General features: G+C 36.3%; 6 protein-coding genes across 6 annotated transcripts; 4 read left to right on the forward strand and 2 right to left on the reverse strand. All coding sequences in view use genetic code 12, as the record gives it.

Annotated features, from left to right (window-relative positions):
- Positions 1–203: 203 nt before the first annotated feature.
- NOP14 (nucleolar complex protein 14) lies at positions 204–2,801 on the reverse strand (the record flags this gene model as incomplete). The annotated part of the gene is made up of 1 exon (XM_001526245.1): positions 204–2,801. One exon carries the CDS (start codon positions 2,799–2,801, stop codon positions 204–206), a length of 2,598 nt encoding a protein of 865 aa, XP_001526295.2.
- A 2,338-nt stretch (positions 2,802–5,139) lies between these two features.
- SLN1_2 (Histidine kinase osmosensor) lies at positions 5,140–8,970 on the forward strand (the record flags this gene model as incomplete). The annotated part of the gene is made up of 1 exon (XM_001526246.1): positions 5,140–8,970. The coding sequence occupies one exon, from the start codon at positions 5,140–5,142 to the stop codon at positions 8,968–8,970; it is 3,831 nt and encodes a 1,276-aa protein (XP_001526296.2).
- Positions 8,971–9,355: 385 nt separating this feature from the next.
- ATG9 (autophagy protein atg9) lies at positions 9,356–12,658 on the reverse strand (the record flags this gene model as incomplete). Its single annotated transcript, XM_001526247.2, has 1 exon — positions 9,356–12,658. The coding sequence occupies one exon, from the start codon at positions 12,656–12,658 to the stop codon at positions 9,356–9,358; it is 3,303 nt and encodes a 1,100-aa protein (XP_001526297.2).
- Positions 12,659–15,953: 3,295 nt separating this feature from the next.
- PVL30_003696 (uncharacterized protein) lies at positions 15,954–16,577 on the forward strand (the record flags this gene model as incomplete). The annotated part of the gene is made up of 1 exon (XM_001526249.2): positions 15,954–16,577. One exon carries the CDS (start codon positions 15,954–15,956, stop codon positions 16,575–16,577), a length of 624 nt encoding a protein of 207 aa, XP_001526299.2.
- A 1,997-nt stretch (positions 16,578–18,574) lies between these two features.
- CEM1 (Mitochondrial beta-keto-acyl synthase) lies at positions 18,575–19,945 on the forward strand (the record flags this gene model as incomplete). Its single annotated transcript, XM_001526250.1, has 1 exon — positions 18,575–19,945. The coding sequence occupies one exon, from the start codon at positions 18,575–18,577 to the stop codon at positions 19,943–19,945; it is 1,371 nt and encodes a 456-aa protein (XP_001526300.2).
- A 1,106-nt stretch (positions 19,946–21,051) lies between these two features.
- PVL30_003698 (uncharacterized protein) lies at positions 21,052–22,386 on the forward strand (the record flags this gene model as incomplete). The annotated part of the gene is made up of 1 exon (XM_001526251.1): positions 21,052–22,386. The coding sequence occupies one exon, from the start codon at positions 21,052–21,054 to the stop codon at positions 22,384–22,386; it is 1,335 nt and encodes a 444-aa protein (XP_001526301.2).
- Positions 22,387–22,391: the final 5 nt, after the last annotated feature.

Below are 22,391 nucleotides of genomic sequence, written 5' to 3' on the forward strand. Positions count from 1 at the left end.
TTTCAAATTTTTTAATTTTTTTTTTTTTTTTTTTTTTGTGAAAAGTCTAAATAAAAGATAGAGAAAAAAAAATAAAACCTAAGCAAGAGAGAATTAATTAAACATGATAAATGTTGTGATTGTATATCTATACATATATATTTATGATATTCATATTTTGTATTCGAGGGAAAAAAAACCCCACGAATTCAAAGTACTCAACTCTATTTTCTACTCTTTCTCTGCTTCTTCTCTCTTTCATAATCATTCTTCTCTTTCCCTTCATCGGCCTGGATAGTGTTAACAATACGAGCCATCTTACGATGATACTCATCGTACATTTGCTTCTTCTCGCCAATCTGTTCACGTGCAAGGAACCTATTTTCATACCTGATATCCTTGAGTGCCGCCTTGTGCTCCTTCTTAAGCTGCGCTTTGACTTTGGCAAGTTGTTGGCGTTCAACATTGATATCGTACGATTTCTTATCAGGATTGAAATTCTCTTCAAATTTGGGTGTGTACGTAGCAATTCCAATCGATTTGTGGTGTTGCAATTGCAATGGTTGACGAGATTGAAGAGATGCAGCAAGAAGTTTGCTAAACTTGGTGAGGTAGGAGGAAGTAAGTGAAGTGTATTTAGTGAAATGCTTGAGCATTGCAATAAAAGACTCCAAGATTTCGATAATGGAAGATTTGTCTCGCCATGTCGAAAGCGTTTTGTCCATAATCGTGAGGAGTTTTATAAGAAGTTTTGACTTGATCTGAGTGTTAAAGTGCAACTTCTCTTTGTTCGTGTTTGTAGTTTTGAAAATTTCTCCAAATGAAATAGTCGAATTTTCTTCGTATTTGGTTGACTTTACCAAGTTAAGCTGATTTGATGATGATGAAGTAGTGCTGCTGTTGCTACCACTGTTGCTGTTGTTGTTGTTGGTGGTGGTGGTGGTGGTGGTGCTTGGAATATGACCCGACAATAGCTTATTGGTATCCACCTTTTCCGGCTCGGGGACTAAGCTAAGGAATGCAAACTCAATGAAATTGATGATTTCAGGATCAAATCTCTTGGCAATTCGCTGATACGTGAGCAAAACATCAACCAAAAAAATACCCATTGCTATCAGCCTCAACTCATCCTTGGATCTATAAATGGTATTGCTCAAAATCTGGTTGATGAGAATAAGACATGGCGTAACAATCAAATGATAGTGATCCGATGTCGAGAATAAAAAACCCACAATTATGAAAAAAGCCAAATCGGATGGTTTTAATTGCAATGTGGATTTGTTGATTCGCGACTCAATATCCAGAATGTAAACCCTCATACGCTCAACCAATTGTTCATTGTACTGTGATGCAAGTTTCTTTAAAATAGTCAAGATGGGCTGAAACTCTTGAAACTCATCGGCCAAGAAAAGAACGTACTCGAAAATGATGCTTACAAACTTATTCATCAAGTCCTTATTTCCCATTGCCAAATGAGGCTTATAAGCGTCACATATTATTTGAATCTGTTTGGCTTGTTGGGAAAGATCAAGGTCCTTTAACTGGCTCTTGAACTCGTCTAAATCAGTGGGCATGCTAATAGGAGGAGATTTCCGCGACACTGGCTTACCGCGTTCTTCCCCCTTTTTTCCCTTTTGTTCGTCGTAACCATTGTCGTTGTCGTTGTCGTTGTCTTCCTCCGCCTCCTCTTCTTCTTCTCCTTCTCCTCTTCCTTCTTTAATGGTAAATCCATCTTCTTCGTTTTCGCTTTCTCCACCCCAAAACTGTTGATCATCATCATTATCATCTTCATCACCTAAATCCTCACCAAGATCATCTCCTTCGGCTTCTCTATCAGTTACAAAGCCTTCCATTCTTCTTAACCTATCCTGCTCCAATTTCTTAATTTTTTCCTCGTGTTCCTTTTGCAATTCTTCATCCGTCTTTGTTCTGTCTGCTGGTACTGCTCTCCTGTCATAAGTCAATTCTCTCACTTTGTTATCATATGCAATTTCTTCGGGAGTCTTTGTTGAAAACTGTGGTTTTGCAACACCTTTTTGAGTATTTCTCAAATCGTCCATGATATCCCCAAAATCTTCATCCAACTCATCGATTTGGTTTTGAGTCTTTGCGTAATCTCTTTGTCTCTGTTGTTTATAAAACTTTGATTTTGCAATAACTTCTTTCATAACCTCGGCCTTGGTCTTTTTTCTTGGTGGACCTTCAACCATTTGGTCTTCATCAACATATTTCACAGTCTCCTCGTCATCCAAAGATAAAGCTTGTCCACTATGAGTCAACTGGAATCCACCATCCTCGTCCTCGTCGTCGTCGTTGTCGCCTTCCGCCATTTCGCCATCATCATCATCACTTTCCAAAGAGTAAATGCCTCTCTTTTTTCCAGATGTGGCAGCTTGTCGTTCTCTAGTGAATCTCGCCAACATCTTTTCTTCTTGGGTCATGTGCATATCGTTTTCACCAAAACGTTTATCCAAGACTCCTCCAACTCTATTACGTTTTCTTTTTTCCAAATCGTATTGCATCTTCATTTGTTTTTGTATTGCTCCCTTCTTTGCTGTAGTTGCATTATGTTGCTTCGAGCCAACTTTAACAAACTCGCCTCCAGCAGTGATGGTGATATCATGTTTTGTTCTATTGATTCGTTGATCGAACTTGTTGAATTGGTCTCGAACTGATAATAAGTTTTGTTTTTGCAAGTCTCGATCTATTTCATTGCGTCTACTAGTCTTGGATTTCTTACTTTTCTTACTAGTGTTTGTTTGACCAATGAGCCCCTTTTCTTTGAGTGCAGACTTGAGCTGCTTGAGCTGAGATCCGGCCATTTATATTAGATGAAGAAGTGGATAAACGGATAAATGTGAAAGTGTAATTAAAAGTGATTCAAAGTGTAAATTAAAAGTGAATATAAAAATTTCTATGTACAAATGAGGTCAATAATCGCTTGTAAAGATGCAGCATCTCTCTTTCTCTCTCTCTTTTTTTTTTCTCTCTCTTTTCTCTCTTTTGGCAAGTCTTTGTCCTATGCTTCATCATTATCCATCCATCTCTTCGCGCTCGTGCTATGCCTCCGAGAGAGAGAGAGAGAGACGAGGGGGGGAGCGCGATGAGTAAGTGCGGTAAAGCGCCGCACTTTATTTTTTGTTTTCTTCTGTTTTTTTTTTGCTTTGTTTGATTTAAAGTGATCTTTAGGGGAGAGAGAGAGAGAGAGAGAGAAAAAATAAAATAACCAAAAAAAATTTACAATGAAAATATAGTGTGTCCAACCCAATGCTAATGCTATACTATATAAACGGTTTGTTTTGCAAAGACAAATTTAATCAAAAGTTACTGTATTTATAGCACTGATACTTGATGATAAAATTGATGATTCGAGAGATTTAGAGTACGATTGAAACTATAAAATAATTCAACAAAAAAGTAAGGTGTTGATTTATTCAACACCTTTTCAGGTGAATTTGTTGCCAAAATAACAAGGAATAATCTTCCTTTTTTCCAAGATTCGTGATGTTTGACAATCATTCTCTTTTTTTTCTCCTATACATATATATATATTTGGGTGAGATGCTTCATGATCTTTTGTCTTCTTTACCTTTATCTTCTTATGAGTCTTTATGGTTGGAGCATCAAATGTAATGACAACATTGTAAGAAGTATTGTGGTATACTGAGTGTGTTAAGCTTATTTTGAGCACCTATTGCCATATATCAAACCGCACTAGGAAAGTATCTCTTTATATACATAGTGACTTACATATATATACATATATTATATTGACTGATTGCATTGTAAAGTAATTGTTTGTTTTGGCACTTGTCTGTTTATGTCTCCTTAACCAAGACTTTAAAGGTAAACTCAGGGATGTATATAATACTCGGATTCAAGTATCTAGGGGAATAAAATATCTCACTTTTTTTCTTCAATAATACCACCCCTTCAACATCGACCCTCATTGAACTGGTTGTTTCCCTCCCCCTGACTTTACCTCTTAAAAATAATAATAATTATAATAGAAGATTTATAGAAAATGGAAGAGGCATCGAGTATGGAAATCTACACTCATTGACATTGGTGGTGTTATTATTATTATTATTACTATTGTTTATTATAATTTGGAGAGACCAAAGCACAGCAAAGAAAACAAGAAAGAAGAAAGAAAATAATAAATACAAAATATTACCGAAACGAAATCAACGAAAAAAATAAAAAATGTGAAATGCAAACTGCACTATATCAAACCATATCAAACCACATCATGTATATCAAACCACGATGGTACAATATTGTTCAACTACTTCTCATAATTTCCGAGATTCGTGGCATATTTGAACAAATGAGATCTGAAATTGATAAAGGCGATGCTCGAGAGCCTAAACACAATTGCTATTCTCTCGCTCATTTTTTTTATATATTTATTTTTTATTTTTTATTTTCTATTTAGTTGACACAAAAAAAATTGGCAACACAATACAATACAATACATGAAAAGAGAAATGAGAGAAAAAGAGAAAAAGAGAGAAAAAGAAATCCGCCCAACGAAGAAGTAGAGAAGAAGTAAAAGGCTCTTTGTCTGTGTTTGTCTGTCTATATAATTTTTTTTTGTACACATTTTGTAAATGCCTTCAGATAGAGATTATCTCAACTACTGAACTACAGGCAAAAGTTCTCTTAAAAGTAAAAAAAAGAACTAGGCAAAAAAAACATCAAAGAGTATTTATCTATATATTAGTAGCTGCCTTCAAAACACCAACTTTTAGTTAAACAAAAGAGTATATACCAACCAACCAAAAGGAGAAAACAAAGGTGCTATACATTTGTTATACCTTTGTTATACATTTGTTATACCCACGTCTTTCCAATACCTTCTATTCACCATCATCATCATCATCATCATCATTATTATTATTATTATTTTATATTCGACCCAACCTAACTTTCGTGAAGTAAAAACATATCCATTAATAAGCACTTTTTTGCTTCCCCTTTTGTTTTAAAAGCAACTCATATCGCCTGGCATTTTCCATATCATCTTCGGAGTTTATTAAAAAAATTCTATTTGTATTTTTCTTTCTGAAACCTTTGAGTTCAAATACCCTATAAATTTATACATACATACATATATATATATATATATATATATATTTATCTTCTCCTTCAAAGCAAATGCACAAGATGAGGAGATTGAAAATAGGAATCCGACCGCAGTTGATGGTCTTGGTGGGGTTTGCATCGTTGGTATCACTATTGATATTGGGACTAGTCACCGGAATCTACTTTAGTGACAATCTAAAGAGTCTAAGGTCAGAACGACTACTGGTAATTGCCCAGTTGAAAGCTCTTCAAGTAGAGCAAGCCGTCGACTACTTGGAAATCACAGTATCCTCCATAGCCTCAGTGGATACAATAGTCAACTCTATGCAACAAGCAGACGAAGGAAACACACTGTCTGCGGTATTCCAGGAAGCTAACGACCTCTTTGAACAATACATCTCAACAGACGTACTCCTTTCAGCAAGAATCTACGACAAAGATGCAAACCTCTTGTTAGCAACTACTGATGATGTCACTGACAACAACAACAACAACAACAACAACGATGATCTGCCGTCCATATCAAATGAAATAAAAAGCCAACTATATCCCATACCAGATGGAGGACCCGTACCAGATGTGGTGGACATCTACGCCAGAGATGGATTTTATTATTCGGGACCCATTGCAAGCTCCAACAACTCATCGGCCAAATACTATGCCGGTATCACCACATCCATCCTTGATCTGGATAACTCTCTACTCGGTTATATAACTGCCATTGCTGCAGCAGATGCACTTTCCGCAGCACTAAATGCAACGTCTTCAGACTACTGGGCGCTTGCAATACAACCTATTTACTCAGATGGTACCTCCGACTACATTGCAAATACTACCCAAAACGTCACTGGGTTTGAAGCCGTTTTCCCTAACCCAGGCGGCATCATCAAGGTGGGACAAACCTACAATATCTCTCGATATTCCTTTGTTCGTCACGCGTTCAAGTCTGGAGATGAATCTGGTGTAACAACAAATGTTAAATCAGTCAGCGGTGCACGTGTTGCAGCCAGCTTTAGAAGAGTAATTTTTGGTAACTGGAATTGGTTGATTGTTACTTCCCAAAGGAGGTCTGAATTCAATGCTCCAGTAACAAAAATGAAGAAAATCATTATTGGCGTTGTTATTGGAGTAGGTGCATTCATGTGTCTTCTCACATTTACTTTGGCTGCTTGGTTCATCAGACCAATAACAAGATTGAAGGAAGCAACAATGTCAATCACTAGATACAAAAAGGAAAAACACGGAGGCAACTCAGGTTCAGGTTCAGGTTCTGGGTCAGGTTCTGGAACAGGAGCAGGACAAAGACCAGGGTTGGACACGATGCCAGATGATACCTTGTCAGATGAAAAACATTCAAAACGAAGTAGTGTGCACACATTGTCATCGAGTGGATCGTCTTCTGTTTACTCCACAGGCATTAGATTACCATCGCGCATACCAAGATCAAAGATGCTATTTAAAGATGAGTTAACAGAATTGTCCGAAGCTTTCAATATCATGACGGGAGAGCTAGAACGACAATATGTCCACTTGGAAGATAGAGTCAAACTTCGGACAAGGGAACTAGAAGCATCCAAGATTGAAGCCGAGGCTGCCAACGAAGCCAAGACTGTGTTCATTGCCAACATTTCACATGAGCTTCGTACACCATTAAATGGTATTCTCGGAATGGCATCAATTGCTATGGAGGAAGAAGACCAAGCACGAATGAAGGAATCACTAAAGTTAATCTATAGGTCAGGTGAATTGCTTCTACACATTTTGACTGAGTTACTCACTTTTTCTAAAAACACATTGAACAGATCCAAGTTGGAGAAATCAAACTTTCAAATACTCGAAATATCATATCAAGTTCAATCAATATTCATCAAATTGGCCCAAGATCAACGCGTGAATTTCAAAATATTTGTTAAGCCGAATATTTTTCGAAAATTGATTTTGTATGGCGATTCCAACAGGATTATCCAAATAATCATGAACTTGGTGTCCAACTCACTTAAATTCACACCAGTTGATGGTTCCGTTGATGTAACTTTCCGTCTTCTTGGAGAATACGACCTTGAAAGGTCCAAAAAGGATAATTATGAGCATGTATATGTTTTACCACCACAACAAGAAGAAACAACTTCACCTATAAAGCAACAAGGAAAACCACTTTCACCGGTTATAGAATTTGACCGTCAAAGCGATTACTTTGCACCAAAACCCAAACCTGCAATACCAGCAACCAATATTGATGAACTAACGACGGCACTCTATGGCGGTGCCACAACTAATGATAATGAACAAATTAAAAACAACAGCAACAAACAAAATAGCTTTGTTAACAACAACGACAATGCCAACTATGAAGACGACGATGCACACAGTATTGCAACAATCTCTACAACACAATACGAAAGGAAAATATTTGAGTCTCAATTCACGAATAAGCCATTGTCAACTCCTTTAAGTATATCACCAGGAAACTCTTTGGAAAAAATTCCATCCAGAAATAGTCGAACTCCTTCTGTTACTACAATCCACGATCTGACGAGTCTCAACAGGCTTACACTCACGCCAAATTCTAATGATATGCGCACATACCCAAAGCTCGACAAGAGGTCAGATTTTGATAACGATATGGCCAATAATGAAGTTGTCAAGAATGACAAGGCATATAGGGTAAGAAACATGTACAAGCCCAAGACTTGGGTCATTCAAATTGAGGTGAAGGATACAGGTCCTGGTATCGAGCCGGCATTGCAAGAAAAAGTATTTGAGCCGTTTATTCAAGGTGACCAGACGTTGAGCAGAAGTTATGGAGGAACGGGATTGGGACTTAGTATATGTCGTCAATTGGCAAAGATGATGAAAGGAACATTGACTTTGAAATCAACTGTTGGCCAAGGGTCTACATTCACATTGTGCTTGCCATTGCCTCAAACAGGTGAGATTATGATTCCGCCTCAAGATTTAGACGAGTTTTGTGATGATGAGTTTAACCCTACTGCCAAGGTGAATAGAAAGGTTGTCTTTGACAAGTCGGTTACCGTGATGGATGATGTGGTTGACGATAATACTGCACAAAGTTCTTCTGGTGAATTGGGTCTGGAGGGCGAAAAGAGCTCTGATGAGTCTAAATCTTCATCAACCTCTACTTCCTCAGTGGCAAGTGCCTCGGGCAAGGTTCCCGAAGCAATGGTCAAGAGTCTCAAAAAGACGATATTTACCGAGAAGCCAGAGTTGCTTCAGCAAGGATCTACTGGTACAGCAAACTTTGCCCTTTTAACAAAGTCTCCAAAACCGGAACCAAGTGAGCCCAATTCGGTAGTCAGTGCGATTACAAACACTAGGATACTTATTGCTGAAGATAACAAAGTTAATCAGGAAGTTATTAAGAGAATGTTGAGGCTAGAAGGGTTCAACAATATATTACTAGCCTGCAATGGTGCAGAAGCAGTTGAGTTTGTAAAAGATTCTGAGGCACAGAACAATCCATTTGGTCTAATATTTATGGATGTGCAAATGCCACAGATTGATGGTTTGCTTGCGACAAAGATGATTAGACAGAATTTGCATTACACAAAACCAATAATTGCGCTTACTGCATTTGCAGATGAGAGTAATGTTAAAGAGTGTTACAATGCTGGAATGAATGGATTTTTGGCCAAGCCCATCAAAAGGATGAATTTGAAAAAGATTTTTCAAGAGTTTGGACCAGCATTGATGGAAGAAGTTTTACAAAAACAGATCGAGGAGGAAGTTATTGTAGAGAAGAATAAAGAGAAACATACAGTGGGTAAACAAATTGAAGAGTCGAGTGGAGAGAAACCAATGGATTCAAACGAACAACATGTTGAATCTGAGGCCAACGAAACTTTGAAAAGAAGAAAAGGCACAATGTCTGACATTCAAGAATAGATTTCGGGAAAAAAAAAATAAAAAATTAAGGTTGCACAGAAATCTTTTTCTTCTCCCTTTTTTTTATTATTATCATTTCCTTGTTCTTTTGCTTTTGATTTTGATTTTTACGAATCCAAAAGCAGCATTTCGATAGCATTTTATTTAGTTCTTTCTTTAAACATTTTAGAGTATTATTTAATAGACGGTTACTTTTTTATATTTATATCCTTCACCCCCCCCTCTTTCTAACTTCAACTTTGAGTGCCAAACCTTTCAGGACCGCTATCATAAACATTTTTTTTTGTTTTTTTTTGTTTTTTTACAAGACAAAGCTTCAGCGCAGAATATATTTTTTCATTTCTTATAGGTCTGCAAATTACAATTGTAACAAATAAAAAATATTCTACACACGAGCATTTTGTCCTATATCTTGTTTGTAAAATTGGTTCAACATTCCGATAACACCACCTTTGCGTTTTGATTTATCTCTCGCTGTTTTGCTCAAAGAATCTCCATTATCTTCAACATAATAATTATCATCGTCATCAACATCACGACGAACACCACCATTTTTATAATCACCAGCAACAAAAACATCATCGTCATCAACATCATCTTCTTCGGCATCAGCATCAGCACCAAAATGGCTTACTTTATAAATGGACTCACCCAAACTCTCGTTGTCCTCACGTTGATTGACTTTTGATAATTGTGTGTGTCCTATACTTCTAGTATTACTAGCACTTCGAGGTTTAATCAAGTTATGTTGTTTGCCAGTTTGATGTTGATTAGGTTGAGCATGTTTGGTTCCACCATAGGACTCAAGAAAGTACATGTATGACTTGATCATCTTGTCGTCATTTTGGAAATACAGCAAGGCGTCATAGTCATTTGAAGAATCTTCATCCGATTCCGAAATACTTTGGAATCGTTTCTTTGCTGGTTTGATATCAATATTCATATTATTAAAATGATCATCGTCTGAAGCTTTGTCTTCTTCCAGGTCGCTTTTTGAGATTTTGGACTTTCCTCTGGTATGTTTCGATCTTGATCTTGTCCTTTGCTGGTTTTTCTCTGCATACATCATGTTTTTGTTTTTTTCTTCAAAATTAAACATGGCAAAGTAGCAAACGTAGCCTAGTCCATCAACATGAATGCTGTATTCGCGAAAGAAATCCACAATGGCACCAGAATTGTGCGATACATTAAACCATAAGATGAATGGAGTAAGTATTAAGCTCAAAAGTTCATTGATGATAATAAAGATTTTGAGCGAGTATAATTCGCAAAATTCATTCTTCACTTGTATAGTGTGAAGCTTTTTGTTCCATGAACTTGGTAAATAGTGAGTAAATTGAGACACGTACCGAATATTTGCTTCGGGGTCATACACATAAGTACTTTGCTTATTTTGCAGCAGCAGCAGTGATGATGATGATGATGATTGGTCCAGCGAGCTGCCTGCCGATGTCACAGCCCAGATAGTTCCAAATATACTAATGTAGAATAAGGCTGATCTCCCCTCGGTAATTTCAAATGACCAGAACGAATGCAGTTCATTTTCCAAAAAGATTCCCAAAATGACCAAGACTGCCAAGACAGACCCGGAAATGAAATTAGCTAGTTTCATTCCATTTATTACGTAAAACCCCTTGGGAAATTGATCGATATACGTGTTTGCTGGTGCCTGTGACATTTGGAGTCGTTTTGTAAAGAAATGTGGCAATTCATTAAATTCACGTAATTTCCATTGTGCATAAGGAGTGTACTGTCTTAACCCTATTAGGGAGCTTGGGTTGGATTTGTACTCGTTGAAATACTTGAAGAATGAGCGGAGAACAAAGTAGATGACAATAAATGGACACAAAATTACATTTATCATTGCTGCCAATTTGAACCGCAGTGCTAATTCGCGTGCCAATTGGTTTCGATTATATTCCTTGAGGATACTGCCATTTATTTGTCCTTGTTTATTGAAAACGAAGTTTTCAATACATAGTTTCAAATTCCACTCCAAGGTTCTTGTTAAAACGGATTTTTCATTTAAAATAAGCACTGAGAGATCCAAGATATTTTTGTTGATCAATGCAATCATATAGTTTTCTCTCCGCATAATTCTATTAGCGATATCGTGTGCATTTAGTCTAATCTTGGAGGACAAGTCATTAATATAGTGGTTTTCCACTGGACGGGTTGTTGATGTGAGGCTGTTGTAGTCCTTGAGCAACATGAGTTTCTCAACAATGGTTTTCCAGCTAATGGTCATCAATTCTGTATCACCCACATTGAGTAGATGCTTATAGAAATTCTTGACTTCGCGTAATTTATACACACAGTCAAAGTATAATTGTATGGAGCGAAGGATGACGTATATGCTAAAGCCAAATACTAGAAATTTGACAAAAAAGGGTACTTTAGTTGTGTAAAAATGAGGGATAATCAAGTCAGAAAGAGTCAAGTGAGGTTCATCATCGTGGTGGTTGATCTGCATAAATTGATTATAGTCTATACCCCATTTGAGAAAGATTGTAAATGCAATAATGAATACGAGTATGACCAAATCGATAATTCTGGTGAGGACGATATTGAGCAATCCTTTGCCGCGATAATAGTAGTAAACGTCGCTGAGAAATTCGTCCATGTTGGTGATGTTTGCCCACAAGTATAGTGCTCTTTCTTTTGGTGGAATGACAAATCTTGTTGCTCTTGGTGTTGTAGATGCTTTGTAGTTTGTATTTGAAAAAAATGGTTTTTGTTGTTGTTGTTGTTGTTGTTGTGGTTTTCTATAATATTTTTCGGGTTGATTGTAGAGTGGTAAGACTGAGCCGTTGGGTTTTTGTATTGGGTTTGCACGAGGTGGTGCTATTGCAGTTGCTTGGGATTGAGGTTGAGAAGCCAAGGGTTGATCTAATTTTAGATTTGGAGGTAGGGTTTGAAACTTGATATTCGGTCGTTGTTGTTCTTTTGGTGGTGGTGGTGGTGGTGGTTGAGTTGATGAAGGTTTCGCTTGTGGGCGGGGACTTTTGTTATTACTGTATCTAGCTTTATTGGGTGCCGGTCGAACATATGAGTCTGAGCTGGATGACAAGTCAGAGTCAGACTCAGAGTCTAGTAAGCTATTAGAGTTGTTGATGCTGTGGTTCTGGTTGTGAATGTGGTTATTGGTTTTCTTTTGTTGATGACGACCTGATTGGTGAGTAGTAGGATTTATGTTGCTCATTGCAATTGAATTGTTTGAGTATAATTGTTCATCTGGGTCCAAGTAAAAGTCATCTCCCTTATACCGTAGATGGTCTTGCTCTTCTTGCTCTTCTCGTTCTTCTTGTTCATCATCGTCATCATCATCATCATCATCATTAACTCCACTACCACCAATAGTCATTTCGCGACGCATTTTTTGCTGATACGAGCTATCAAATTCCGGATCATAGTATTGGTAATTGTCCTGGAGTTGGTTGTAGATTGAGTTGAGACCGAATATTCGCGATAAAAAGGTATCCTGATCTTTTCCAGCTTCAGTTTCAGTTTCAGCTTCTTCTGTCTCTTCTTGTTTGTCTTGCAGACGATGGTCTTGATAAAGGTCTTTATCAATATTGTTGCTAGTGCCTATCTCGTTATTTGAAAGTACCAAGGACGATAAGGTTTTAGCATCATTAGTGGTGGCGTTTGTGTGTTGGTGATTATGGTATGGGTTGGAAAAGGACATTACAGGTGTCCATTTGAAGAGGAGGGGGAGGAGGTGAAAAGAGAAATTATTGCTTAATTCGTCAAGTGGTTTGTAATTTGTTGTTGTTTGTTGTTGTTTGTATTAGAATAGCTGGTAGTAGAGATGATATTCGTTAGCAATGAGAATGGAAACTGAATATGCGTTAATACCTTAAGAGTGTAATTCTCTTTCTCTCTCTCTCTCTCTATCTCTTTATTTACGTGTATTTACAGTATACATAATCTCTTATCTTGCCCTAGCCTCAATTTCCTCGTGTGTTGTTGAGAGAGAGAAAAAGAGAGAGTGTGTGTGTGTGTATTGTGTGTGTGTGTTAATAAATCTCTTTTTCTTTCTATGTAAATAATCGGTATAGAAAGAGAAGTATTACACAAAATAATAGGAACTGTTAAATGTGAACCACACTTGCAACGCAATCACTGTCGTATTCTGTTCAAAGCTGACATTGCAATATGTGACATTACACTTATTTTTTTTTTTTTTTTTTCTTTTCTTTTTCTTAGAAATAGACGTTTTTAATTCTTAGTGTCAGTTGGTAGTTGGCTACAAGAGCAAAATACGACACATTATAAAGCACGACATATGAGGGGAATGGGAAATGTATAATGTTTTTTTTGTAGTGCATGACAACTCCCCTCTTTTTCTTTTTGGTTTTTTTTTCCATTTTTTTTTTCATCTTCCAAAAGTTCGTAATTGTAAAAGAAAAAAAAGAAAGCATAGTAGTGTATAGGAAAGTAAATGGAAAGGAGGGGTACATTTGTGACGGAATGGGGAAATGAGAAAAATAGAAAAAAAAGGAAGATAGAAGAGGTTCAGTGGTGGGGGAAGGGGGGGCTCGGAAAACTGGGAGATGGGTCGAGAAGAGGGGATAGGCTATCGAAGGATGATAAAGGTAAAAGTTTTAGCCATCTGCTAACCAGTAGCAATGATACATTTACTTTGGGTAACAGACGAGGCGTATTCTTTTTTATTTTTATTTTTTTCTTTTTGCCCCGTGAATCACATCATTCTTGAGCGCACAAGTCCGAGCCCCCGATTCATCCAACCTCAATTTCACTTCAAAATATCAATCTTAGTTGCGGTTACAGTTTTAAGTTCCAAGTTCTTGGTTCTAGATTCTAGGTCTTGCCTCATCATCTCTTTTTCTTTCTTCTTCCTCCTTCTCATTGTAGGTTTGCAATTGTATTTAAATACAACTACTAATGACTCTCGAGAATGGTGGAAGGTTGGGGGTTGGGGGGGGGGGGGGGGTGGGTATGTAGTTATAGACCGAGAGAAAAAGAAGAGAGACAAGATAATGGCAAGTGAGTTATTTTAAGAAATGTTTGCTATCGTGAATGCTTCTCCCCCCTCCCCTCATTTTCTTTTTGTCTTTTTTTTAGTTTTTTTTAGTTTCTTTTTTTGATTTTTAGCCTTATCACACATTTAACCACCCCTCCTGTACACTCCCCTCAATTTACATTTTGTTAGTTGAACCCGGAGAATATCAATTCTCTTTCATTTTTCTTCTTTATTATGGTTTATTATTAGTAAATGACATAACTGTAATTTAAGACTACAAAACTGTTATCTGTATGTAGTGTTTTCTCTTATCCTGAACAAAGTAGAGTGTTAAGGTCTTTGTTGTGTAATAGGAGAAAAAAAAAGCAGATAAACGTGGAGACATTGTATTATTATGTTTCTACAAGTACATCGATACTTGTTGACACAACTATACATCTCTTGTATTCTCTCTTTATGTATTTTTTACAATAGAATAAAAGAACACAGGCAAAAAAGAGAGATGGTAGCGATAGATACACTAATATTTAAAAGAGGAAGAAAAAAAAGAAAGGGAGGTGGGGAAAACAAGGAAGCAAAAATAAATAAGAAAAAAAAAAAGAATAAAAACGTTTCTTATATTTATTTCCTTTACCCCAGATTCCCCATTTTTTTTTTTTTTTAAAAAATTTTTTTTTTGGTTAATGCCTCAGAGACAAAGAGTGCGAGAGAACAGAAAAAACAAAACAGAAAAAAAACTATTTAGGGAAATGGAGAGGTCGGGATTTGCGACGGGTAAATTTATTTATGTGAAGTAATGAAGTGGCTCTCTCTCTCTATATATATATGGTTTATCTGTATTTCAAATTGGTAGAAACATTGTATACTGTTTAACTATGTTTCTTTTTTCTTCTGTTCTGTTCCTCTCTTATATATGGACTGTTGTAGAAGGAATGTAGTAATAGAATATGTGTTATGAATGTACATTAGCTATTAAAAGGAAGAAAGGAGGGGTTGTCGGGATTATAACTCAAGTGATCAAGTGACAATAGAGAAAGCCTAAATAAAATAAAATAAAATGAAATAAAATATAAAAAAAAAAGTTCCTTTCAGCCAGATCCATTTTTTTTTATTTTATTTTTTTATTTTATTTCATTTTTTTATTTTTTTAAGAATTTCATTTTATTGTCTGTCTGTCTGTTTGTCTGTTCCCCACTTTAATTTGTACTGCACTCCACTCTGTCTCCCACACAAACACAAACACAAACACATATACGTATATATACATTACCCAGACACTTGTATAGAGAAAACTGGTAATATAATAAGATCTTCTGCTACTGGGCTATTCAAAGAGTAAATATATATATTATATATATACATATATACATATATATATGTATATCCATAAATCTTCTTATACAGCCCTATTCCCCTCTCTTTTTCCCGTCTCCATATAAATTTACTTGAATCTATATATATATATATACCTCTATTTTGTACATACTTTTATACAGCCACATCCTTCATCCACTAGATACTTTTACAATAATCATAACAAATACTAAGGACTATTACACTTTTTTTCCCCCATACTATATTAACCAATCCTTTTCACACCACTACAAATTGTAACACACGTTCAACAGACAAAAGAAGCAACAACTTACAATAACCTTTTTAATAACTTTTACCTTGTTTTTTTTTTTTGAACTAGCCACCCACACCACTACACATACTACACACATACTACACACACATGATGAGTACTCTGGGTTCGACAAGGTCAACAGTTGCTCCACACTTACCAATACTGCCAAATAATGCAACTCCAAACAACAACAACAACAACAGCAACAACAGCAACAACAGCCACTCTACAGATGCTTCTACATCATCAGCTGAGCCTACCTCTCCCAAATCTCCAACATCCCCTACAACTACTTCCCCCACTCTAACCTCGGCCTCATTATCATCTTGCAACTCTTCATCCAAATTTTCACAAAATAAACAGTATATGACAAAAACACTACTGGGCAAAACACGACTCTTTGAATGCAACAAATGCAAGGCTGCATTTAGCAGAGAAGAACACTTGACACGACACGTTTTGTCAACACACGACAGACTCAAACCATTCCAATGTGGCTTGTGCAGTCGTTCCTTCTCACGCAGGGACTTGCTCTTGCGCCACGCACGCAACTTGCACAATGGTGACTCCTTGGCAATCCAACGAATTAGAAGATCCTCGAGCAAGAGTCATCAAAGACAAGGCAGAGACAGCGAAGAAGTAGACGAATCTAGAATAGGTGTGAATATGACCATGGGTATGACCATGGGTATGGGGTTTCACCAAAAACAAAGACTGAAGAGTGTACAGGAACAACTGGAAAAACTGAAAGTTTTTCTAGAGAGTGGCAACAGTGACTTCTCAACTGCAGTGGCATCAACTGACGAAGATGAAGAAGAAGATGATGATGATGATGACGTAGAAGAAGAAGAAGAACAACAACAGCAACAAGAAGCAGACGTTGTGCACAAGAGATCGCAGTTGAAACGTGGCCGCACAGGACCAATGATTCCTGAAGATTCAATAGCAAACAAACGATTGAAAATGCTGGTCAATATGCTCGTTAGCTAAACATATAACCAGATAACTAGTTTGGCAATCTTACAAACAAAGAAGAGGATTAATTTGAAAAACAAAAACAACAAAAAAACAAAAAAATTACAAAAAAATTACAAAAAGTACGACTCTTTATTTATATATCACTTAGTTCTCTATATCTCTCTCTAATTTTTTTTTTTTAACTTTTGGTTTAGAGTTTATGGAAGGTTTAATGAATTTACGATTAATATTTCTTTCTTTTTTTTTTCAATGGCTAACCACTCTTCTCTATGTGTGTTTCTCTTTGTAATTGGTAATAGAATATGAAAACAAAGACATATTCATACATAGATACTTTACCCTACCCTATAGTCCCAGCACATGTTATCAAGTATATTGGAAAATGTATGAAAATATAATCAATGTACGAAACAAAAATGTGCTTTTCTTTTACTCTCTTTGGGAAAAATAAGGGTCGTGTTGCATAGTACCATTGAAAACTGAGTCTCAAAAAAACCTTGACTAATTGCTAAACAAGCCAACATAATAGTGACAAAACGGGACAAAGAGCCAAAGAGCCAAAGACAGAAAATTTAGAAAATTTAGAAAATATAGATACAGTAAATTTTGTTGAATAAAAGAAAGAGAAACAAACGCATACAGCTATGAAATGGGAGATGGTAAACACGGTATTGTCCTATAATAATTTTCTGTTACTATAAGTAGGACAAACGGAATGTAGATTAAATTTTGTAAGAATTCAATAGAGTACAGAAACTGACATCCGGAAAGAAATAAAGAAAGAAAGACAAAAAAAAAATAAGACAAAAACTCCGAGAGAAAAGAAGTACAAGTACAACAAAGGTATCTTAACCAATATAGAATGGAACACACAATTCTTGTCTCCTCCACTTCTTTCCTTTTCTTTCTGTTTTGGCGAATGTCCGATAAGCTGAAGACAATAAATAGAATTTTATAATATCAACAATATTGTTGATACAGTGAGAATTGAAAGTTTTTTTGGGTTTCTTTCCTTCATTCTGTCTGCTTTGTGTAGTTATCACAATACCTCCCCTCCCTCTTCTCCCCTTCCAATTACCACTCATCAATAACTGGTGTAATACTCTATACACGGGTTATCCCTTATTTACTTGCGGATGTTAACGGAACCGTTGTATATTGAGCAAGAGGTTGTGCAACAATAAATAACTACATATGAGATTTAGAGAATTAGGGAAAACAAATTTTCAGCTCAAAGAAAAAGAAGAAAGAAAAAAGAACATAAGCATAAACATTAACATTAACGAAAAATCATAAAATAGAGAAAGAGATGATGATGATGATGATGAAGAGGTAGAGATTTTGAAGGAAAAAGAGTAAATGGCTAATTTTTTTCTTTGAACTCATATAGGGGTTTATATCTGGCCAAAAAAAAACACTCTTTTAGTAATCACATGACCTTAAAATGTGATTTGTTGATACAGATGTATTGATAAACTTGATTCTTTTATTTCTCTATTCTTTTGTTATAATTGTTATTTTGGAATCCTTTTGGAATCCCTTTGGAATCCCTTTGGAATTGGTTGAAAATGGTCTTTCCCCCCTTTTTTCTTGTTCCTCAAGTAGTTCCATTTATTTATGCTTCTACCTACCCGCTCCCCCATATTGGTACTCATAATTCATCACTTCTGTCTTTACAATAATATACTTTACAGCCATTCTTTTTGAAATTACTTGTAAAACAGATTTGAATACAGTTGATTTTCATTCTGTTTCCATCAAACTTCCATTATATTTCCATTATATTTCCGCAAACGCATTTTCAGTGCTAGTGCATGCATGAGACTCCTCAATGTGCGAATCAAGCAGATTCATTCTGCGCTACACAGTTGAATTCAAATTTCCCCATAAGCACAAACAAACACATACGAAAAAACAAAATACACCTATATACAAGATAGACTCTTTCATTCACATATCTCATTTTCTTTATTTTTTCAATTTTTTTCAATTTTCTTGTTTTGACCTCAATGACGAGAGTAGTCGTTACCGGAATAGGCATAGTCTCACCGCTTGGTGTAGGCTTACGACATAATTGGAAACGACTAATAGCAGGAGACTCGGGTATCATATCCACCACTCAATTACCCAATTACGCCAAGGATGGATGGGATAAGATCCCATCAAAAGTAATTGGAAAAGTCCCCGAGGGATCCATCGCCGATGGCAAATGGGACCCGCTGGACCATCTACCCAAGTCCGAGATTCGTCGAAATGCTGAATTTTCACAATATGGACTTGCATGTGCACAAGAAGCGTTTTTGGACTCAAAGCTAATTAAGGGAGATGCGGCACAAGTAGAATTGACAAATATGGACCCAAGAAGAATAGGGGTTGCCGTTGGAAGTGGGATTGGCTCATTCCATGATGTTTACAACAATGCTCAAGGATATATGACGAGTGGATACAAAAAAGTTCAACCATTGTTCATTCCTCGTTTACTCAACAATATGTGTGCCGGAAATATCTCCATCAAGTACAACTTGAAAGGACCCCTACATTCGGTATCAACTGCATGTGCTACTGGGCTTCAGGCTATTGGAGATGCATACAATTTTATCAAGATGGATTATGCCGACGTAATGGTTTGCGGAGGTACAGAGAGCTCGATCCATCCTTTGGCGCTTGCAGGTTTTGCCAGAGCCAGATCAGTAGTTACTGATTTCAACGATACACCGGAAAACGCAAGTCGTCCTTTTGACAAGGACCGAAATGGGTTTGTACTAAGTGAGGGATGTGGGATACTTATCTTGGAAAAATTAGAACATGCATTAGCTAGAGGCGTAGGTGAAGAGGAGATTTATGGTGAAATATTAGGCTATGGTATCTCAGGTGATGCATATCATATTACCGCGCCCAGGGAAGATGGTGAAGGTGCATATAATGCCATGAGCCAGTCTTTGGAGCGAGCAAACTTGGACGCTAGCCAAATTGGGTATATCAATGCGCATGCCACGTCCACCGTAATTGGAGATCGAGCTGAAAATAATGCAATGATGAAGATTTTTGGGAAAAAGTCACAAACTGGAAACAATCCTGAAAAGAAGTTTCCCCTAGTTTCATCTACCAAGTCATCTGTAGGTCATTTACTAGGTGCTGCTGGAGCAGTAGAGTCAATATATACTCTAAATGCTATAAAAACAGGAGAGATTCCACCTACATTGAACTTGAGTCTGCCGGGTGGTCACCCTGAAGACGATTCTGAACAATTCAAGACATTTGACTATGTTGCAAATGAGGCAAGTAAGGGTGTAGATTTGGACTATGCAATGTGTAATTCATTTGGCTTTGGTGGTGTCAATAGTAGTTTGTTGTTTGGAAAATACAAAAGTTTTGTTTAGAAATGGATACGAATGAAAAGGGATATAGAATCAGAAATCAAAGATAATCCTCCCCAAAGAAAAAAAAAAACAACAACAACAATAACAATAATGATAATAATAAGAATTAATGAAGATTTTTTTTTAGTAAAGAAAAGACAAAAAAATAGTAAACAGAAAATGCAAAAAAAGAATAGATTGTTTAAGATTTTTTTTTGTGGTTGGAGCTGAGTTTCTTGTTACATACCCCTTATAAACATGAGCAAAGTTGAATTAATATGCTCCAGTATGGCGAGTAGCAGCATGAATTGTATTAGTCCATGTGATCTGTGATGATAAGTATAAGTATATATATATATATATATATATATATATATATATATACGTAAATATGTAAATAAAATAACAGTTTTTTTTTTCCTATTAATAATTTCGCATACTGTGGATCCACACTTTCTCCAAATAATAACTGAAATTTTTTATTGACCAACAAATTTCCTTTTACCTCGTTTTCTCTTTTCTCTCGGAATTCTTCCTTTTATTTTTTTTTTTTCTTTAATTTATTTTTTTGCACCATTTGCCGGTGTGATTACATAACCGTTTGTAAAGTTTGTACAAATTTCTCGGCTGCAAATTCGGCTGCCACAGTTTTACGGTTTCGGATGATAATCATCAAATGCTGTGGCAATATCATCCATAGAAATGTAGAAAGATAAAGGGCTTTCTTGTCTTTTATTTTGTAAATTGCCAAAATTAATATATGGAGGTATTGGAAAAATGGAGGTACAAAGATTAGAGAGATAATTGATAGAGTGTGTATTGGATATGATTTATTATTACATAACGATGCCACAACAACCCCTACCACCACCTTCCTCCTGTTCTTTGTTCTTGGTCTTTATATATATATATATATATATTCATTTTTCTTCTTGTCAACTACAAAAGCTGTATATAATCCCCAAACATTTGCTGTACATTATAAACAGGAGATTCTCCTAAAGGTTCAAAACTCATCCTTACTTGAAAAAGTTTCTTATCAAATTCGTCATCAAGTTTATTTCTATATAAAGAATAAAAAGAGCAAGAAAAAATTTAAATATATAATTCATTATCGCCCACTTGAAATGTCTGTAACTAAAGTCCAAATAACTTCTCGAAAGAGACTTAGACCATCTTCAGAAGAACCATCTTTGTTGGAAACACCCAAAAAGTTTAAGCTTGAACAAAACTATAAACTGATTAACCTTCAGAAACTGGAAGATGTCTTTACTTCGTCTACTGCTAAAGCTGTTAATAGTTTTACCAGCAAAGACCTTACAGAAACCACAGCAAAAGCCAAACCGGAAGTCATTGAGTCAATCTCCGAAATCAAATTTTCAGCAAGACACCAATCCATTCTTTCTATAACTCATTTTAAAGAACCACTCAAAATCCAAACTGGATACCCTATACCCGAGATTGAACCTCACGAAATTCTTGTTTATAATCGAGCCATTGGACTTAACCCCATTGATTGGAAGGGCAAGAAATACGGGTTTGGAATTTACCATTTCCCCTGGATCAATGGCCGTGAATCGAGCGGAGACATTGTAAAAATAGGCAAAGACGTAAAAGGCTTAGCCGTCGGTGATCGAGTCATTGTTAGCTCTACAAGCTATAGAGACAACCGCACCTCCACATTCCAACAATATACTGTTATTGACTCGCGGCTAGTTTGGAAACTACCCCAAAATTTTACATATGAAGACGGAGCAACCATTGGTGTAGGCTTGGTCACTGCCGGTATCCTATTATACAATTCATTTGGCTTTGACCTTGACCTTGACCTTGACCTTGGACAAAAAATCGAGGAACCGAGCAATATTGCAAACAATAATGGGGGTAAAGGCGAGGAAAAAACAATTTTGATTTGGGGTGGAGCAACTGTGGTTGGAATATATGTTGCACAATTGGCAAAACTATATGGTTTGAAAGTCATCTCCATAGCAAGTTTGAGACATAAATCATATTTGGAAGAGCTCGGGGTAGACGTTTTGATTGACCGTCACTTGTCAACTGAGGAAATCGAAAAGCAAATTGAAGGTGCTTCTCCTAATGGTATTAGCTTTGGAGTTGATTGTGTTTCAAAGGAAACTTCAGCCAAAGTTGTAAATTTCTTAGATCAACGCTCGAAAAGTCTACCTGAAAAGCTGGAGAAGCCTGCTTTTGCTGGAATTGTTGGTAAGCCAAAAGAGACACCAACTCTGGTTGATGTTCGAGAAGTAGTCATCAAACGATTTCACGAAGATACTGATTTTGGTGCAAAATTCATCAAGACAACAACACATTTTCTTGATAAGCACTTGATCAAACCTGTTAAATATAAACAGTACAGAGGAGGTTTGGAAATATTGGAAGATGCTTTGAAGGATTTAGAAACCATTGGAGCAAATGGAGAGAAATACGTTGTTAGTGTGTAATATTT

The sequence above is a fragment of the Lodderomyces elongisporus genome, chromosome 4, assembly GCF_030384665.1.
Source record: "Lodderomyces elongisporus chromosome 4, complete sequence".
Taxonomy (NCBI): Eukaryota; Fungi; Ascomycota; class Pichiomycetes; order Serinales; family Debaryomycetaceae; genus Lodderomyces; species Lodderomyces elongisporus.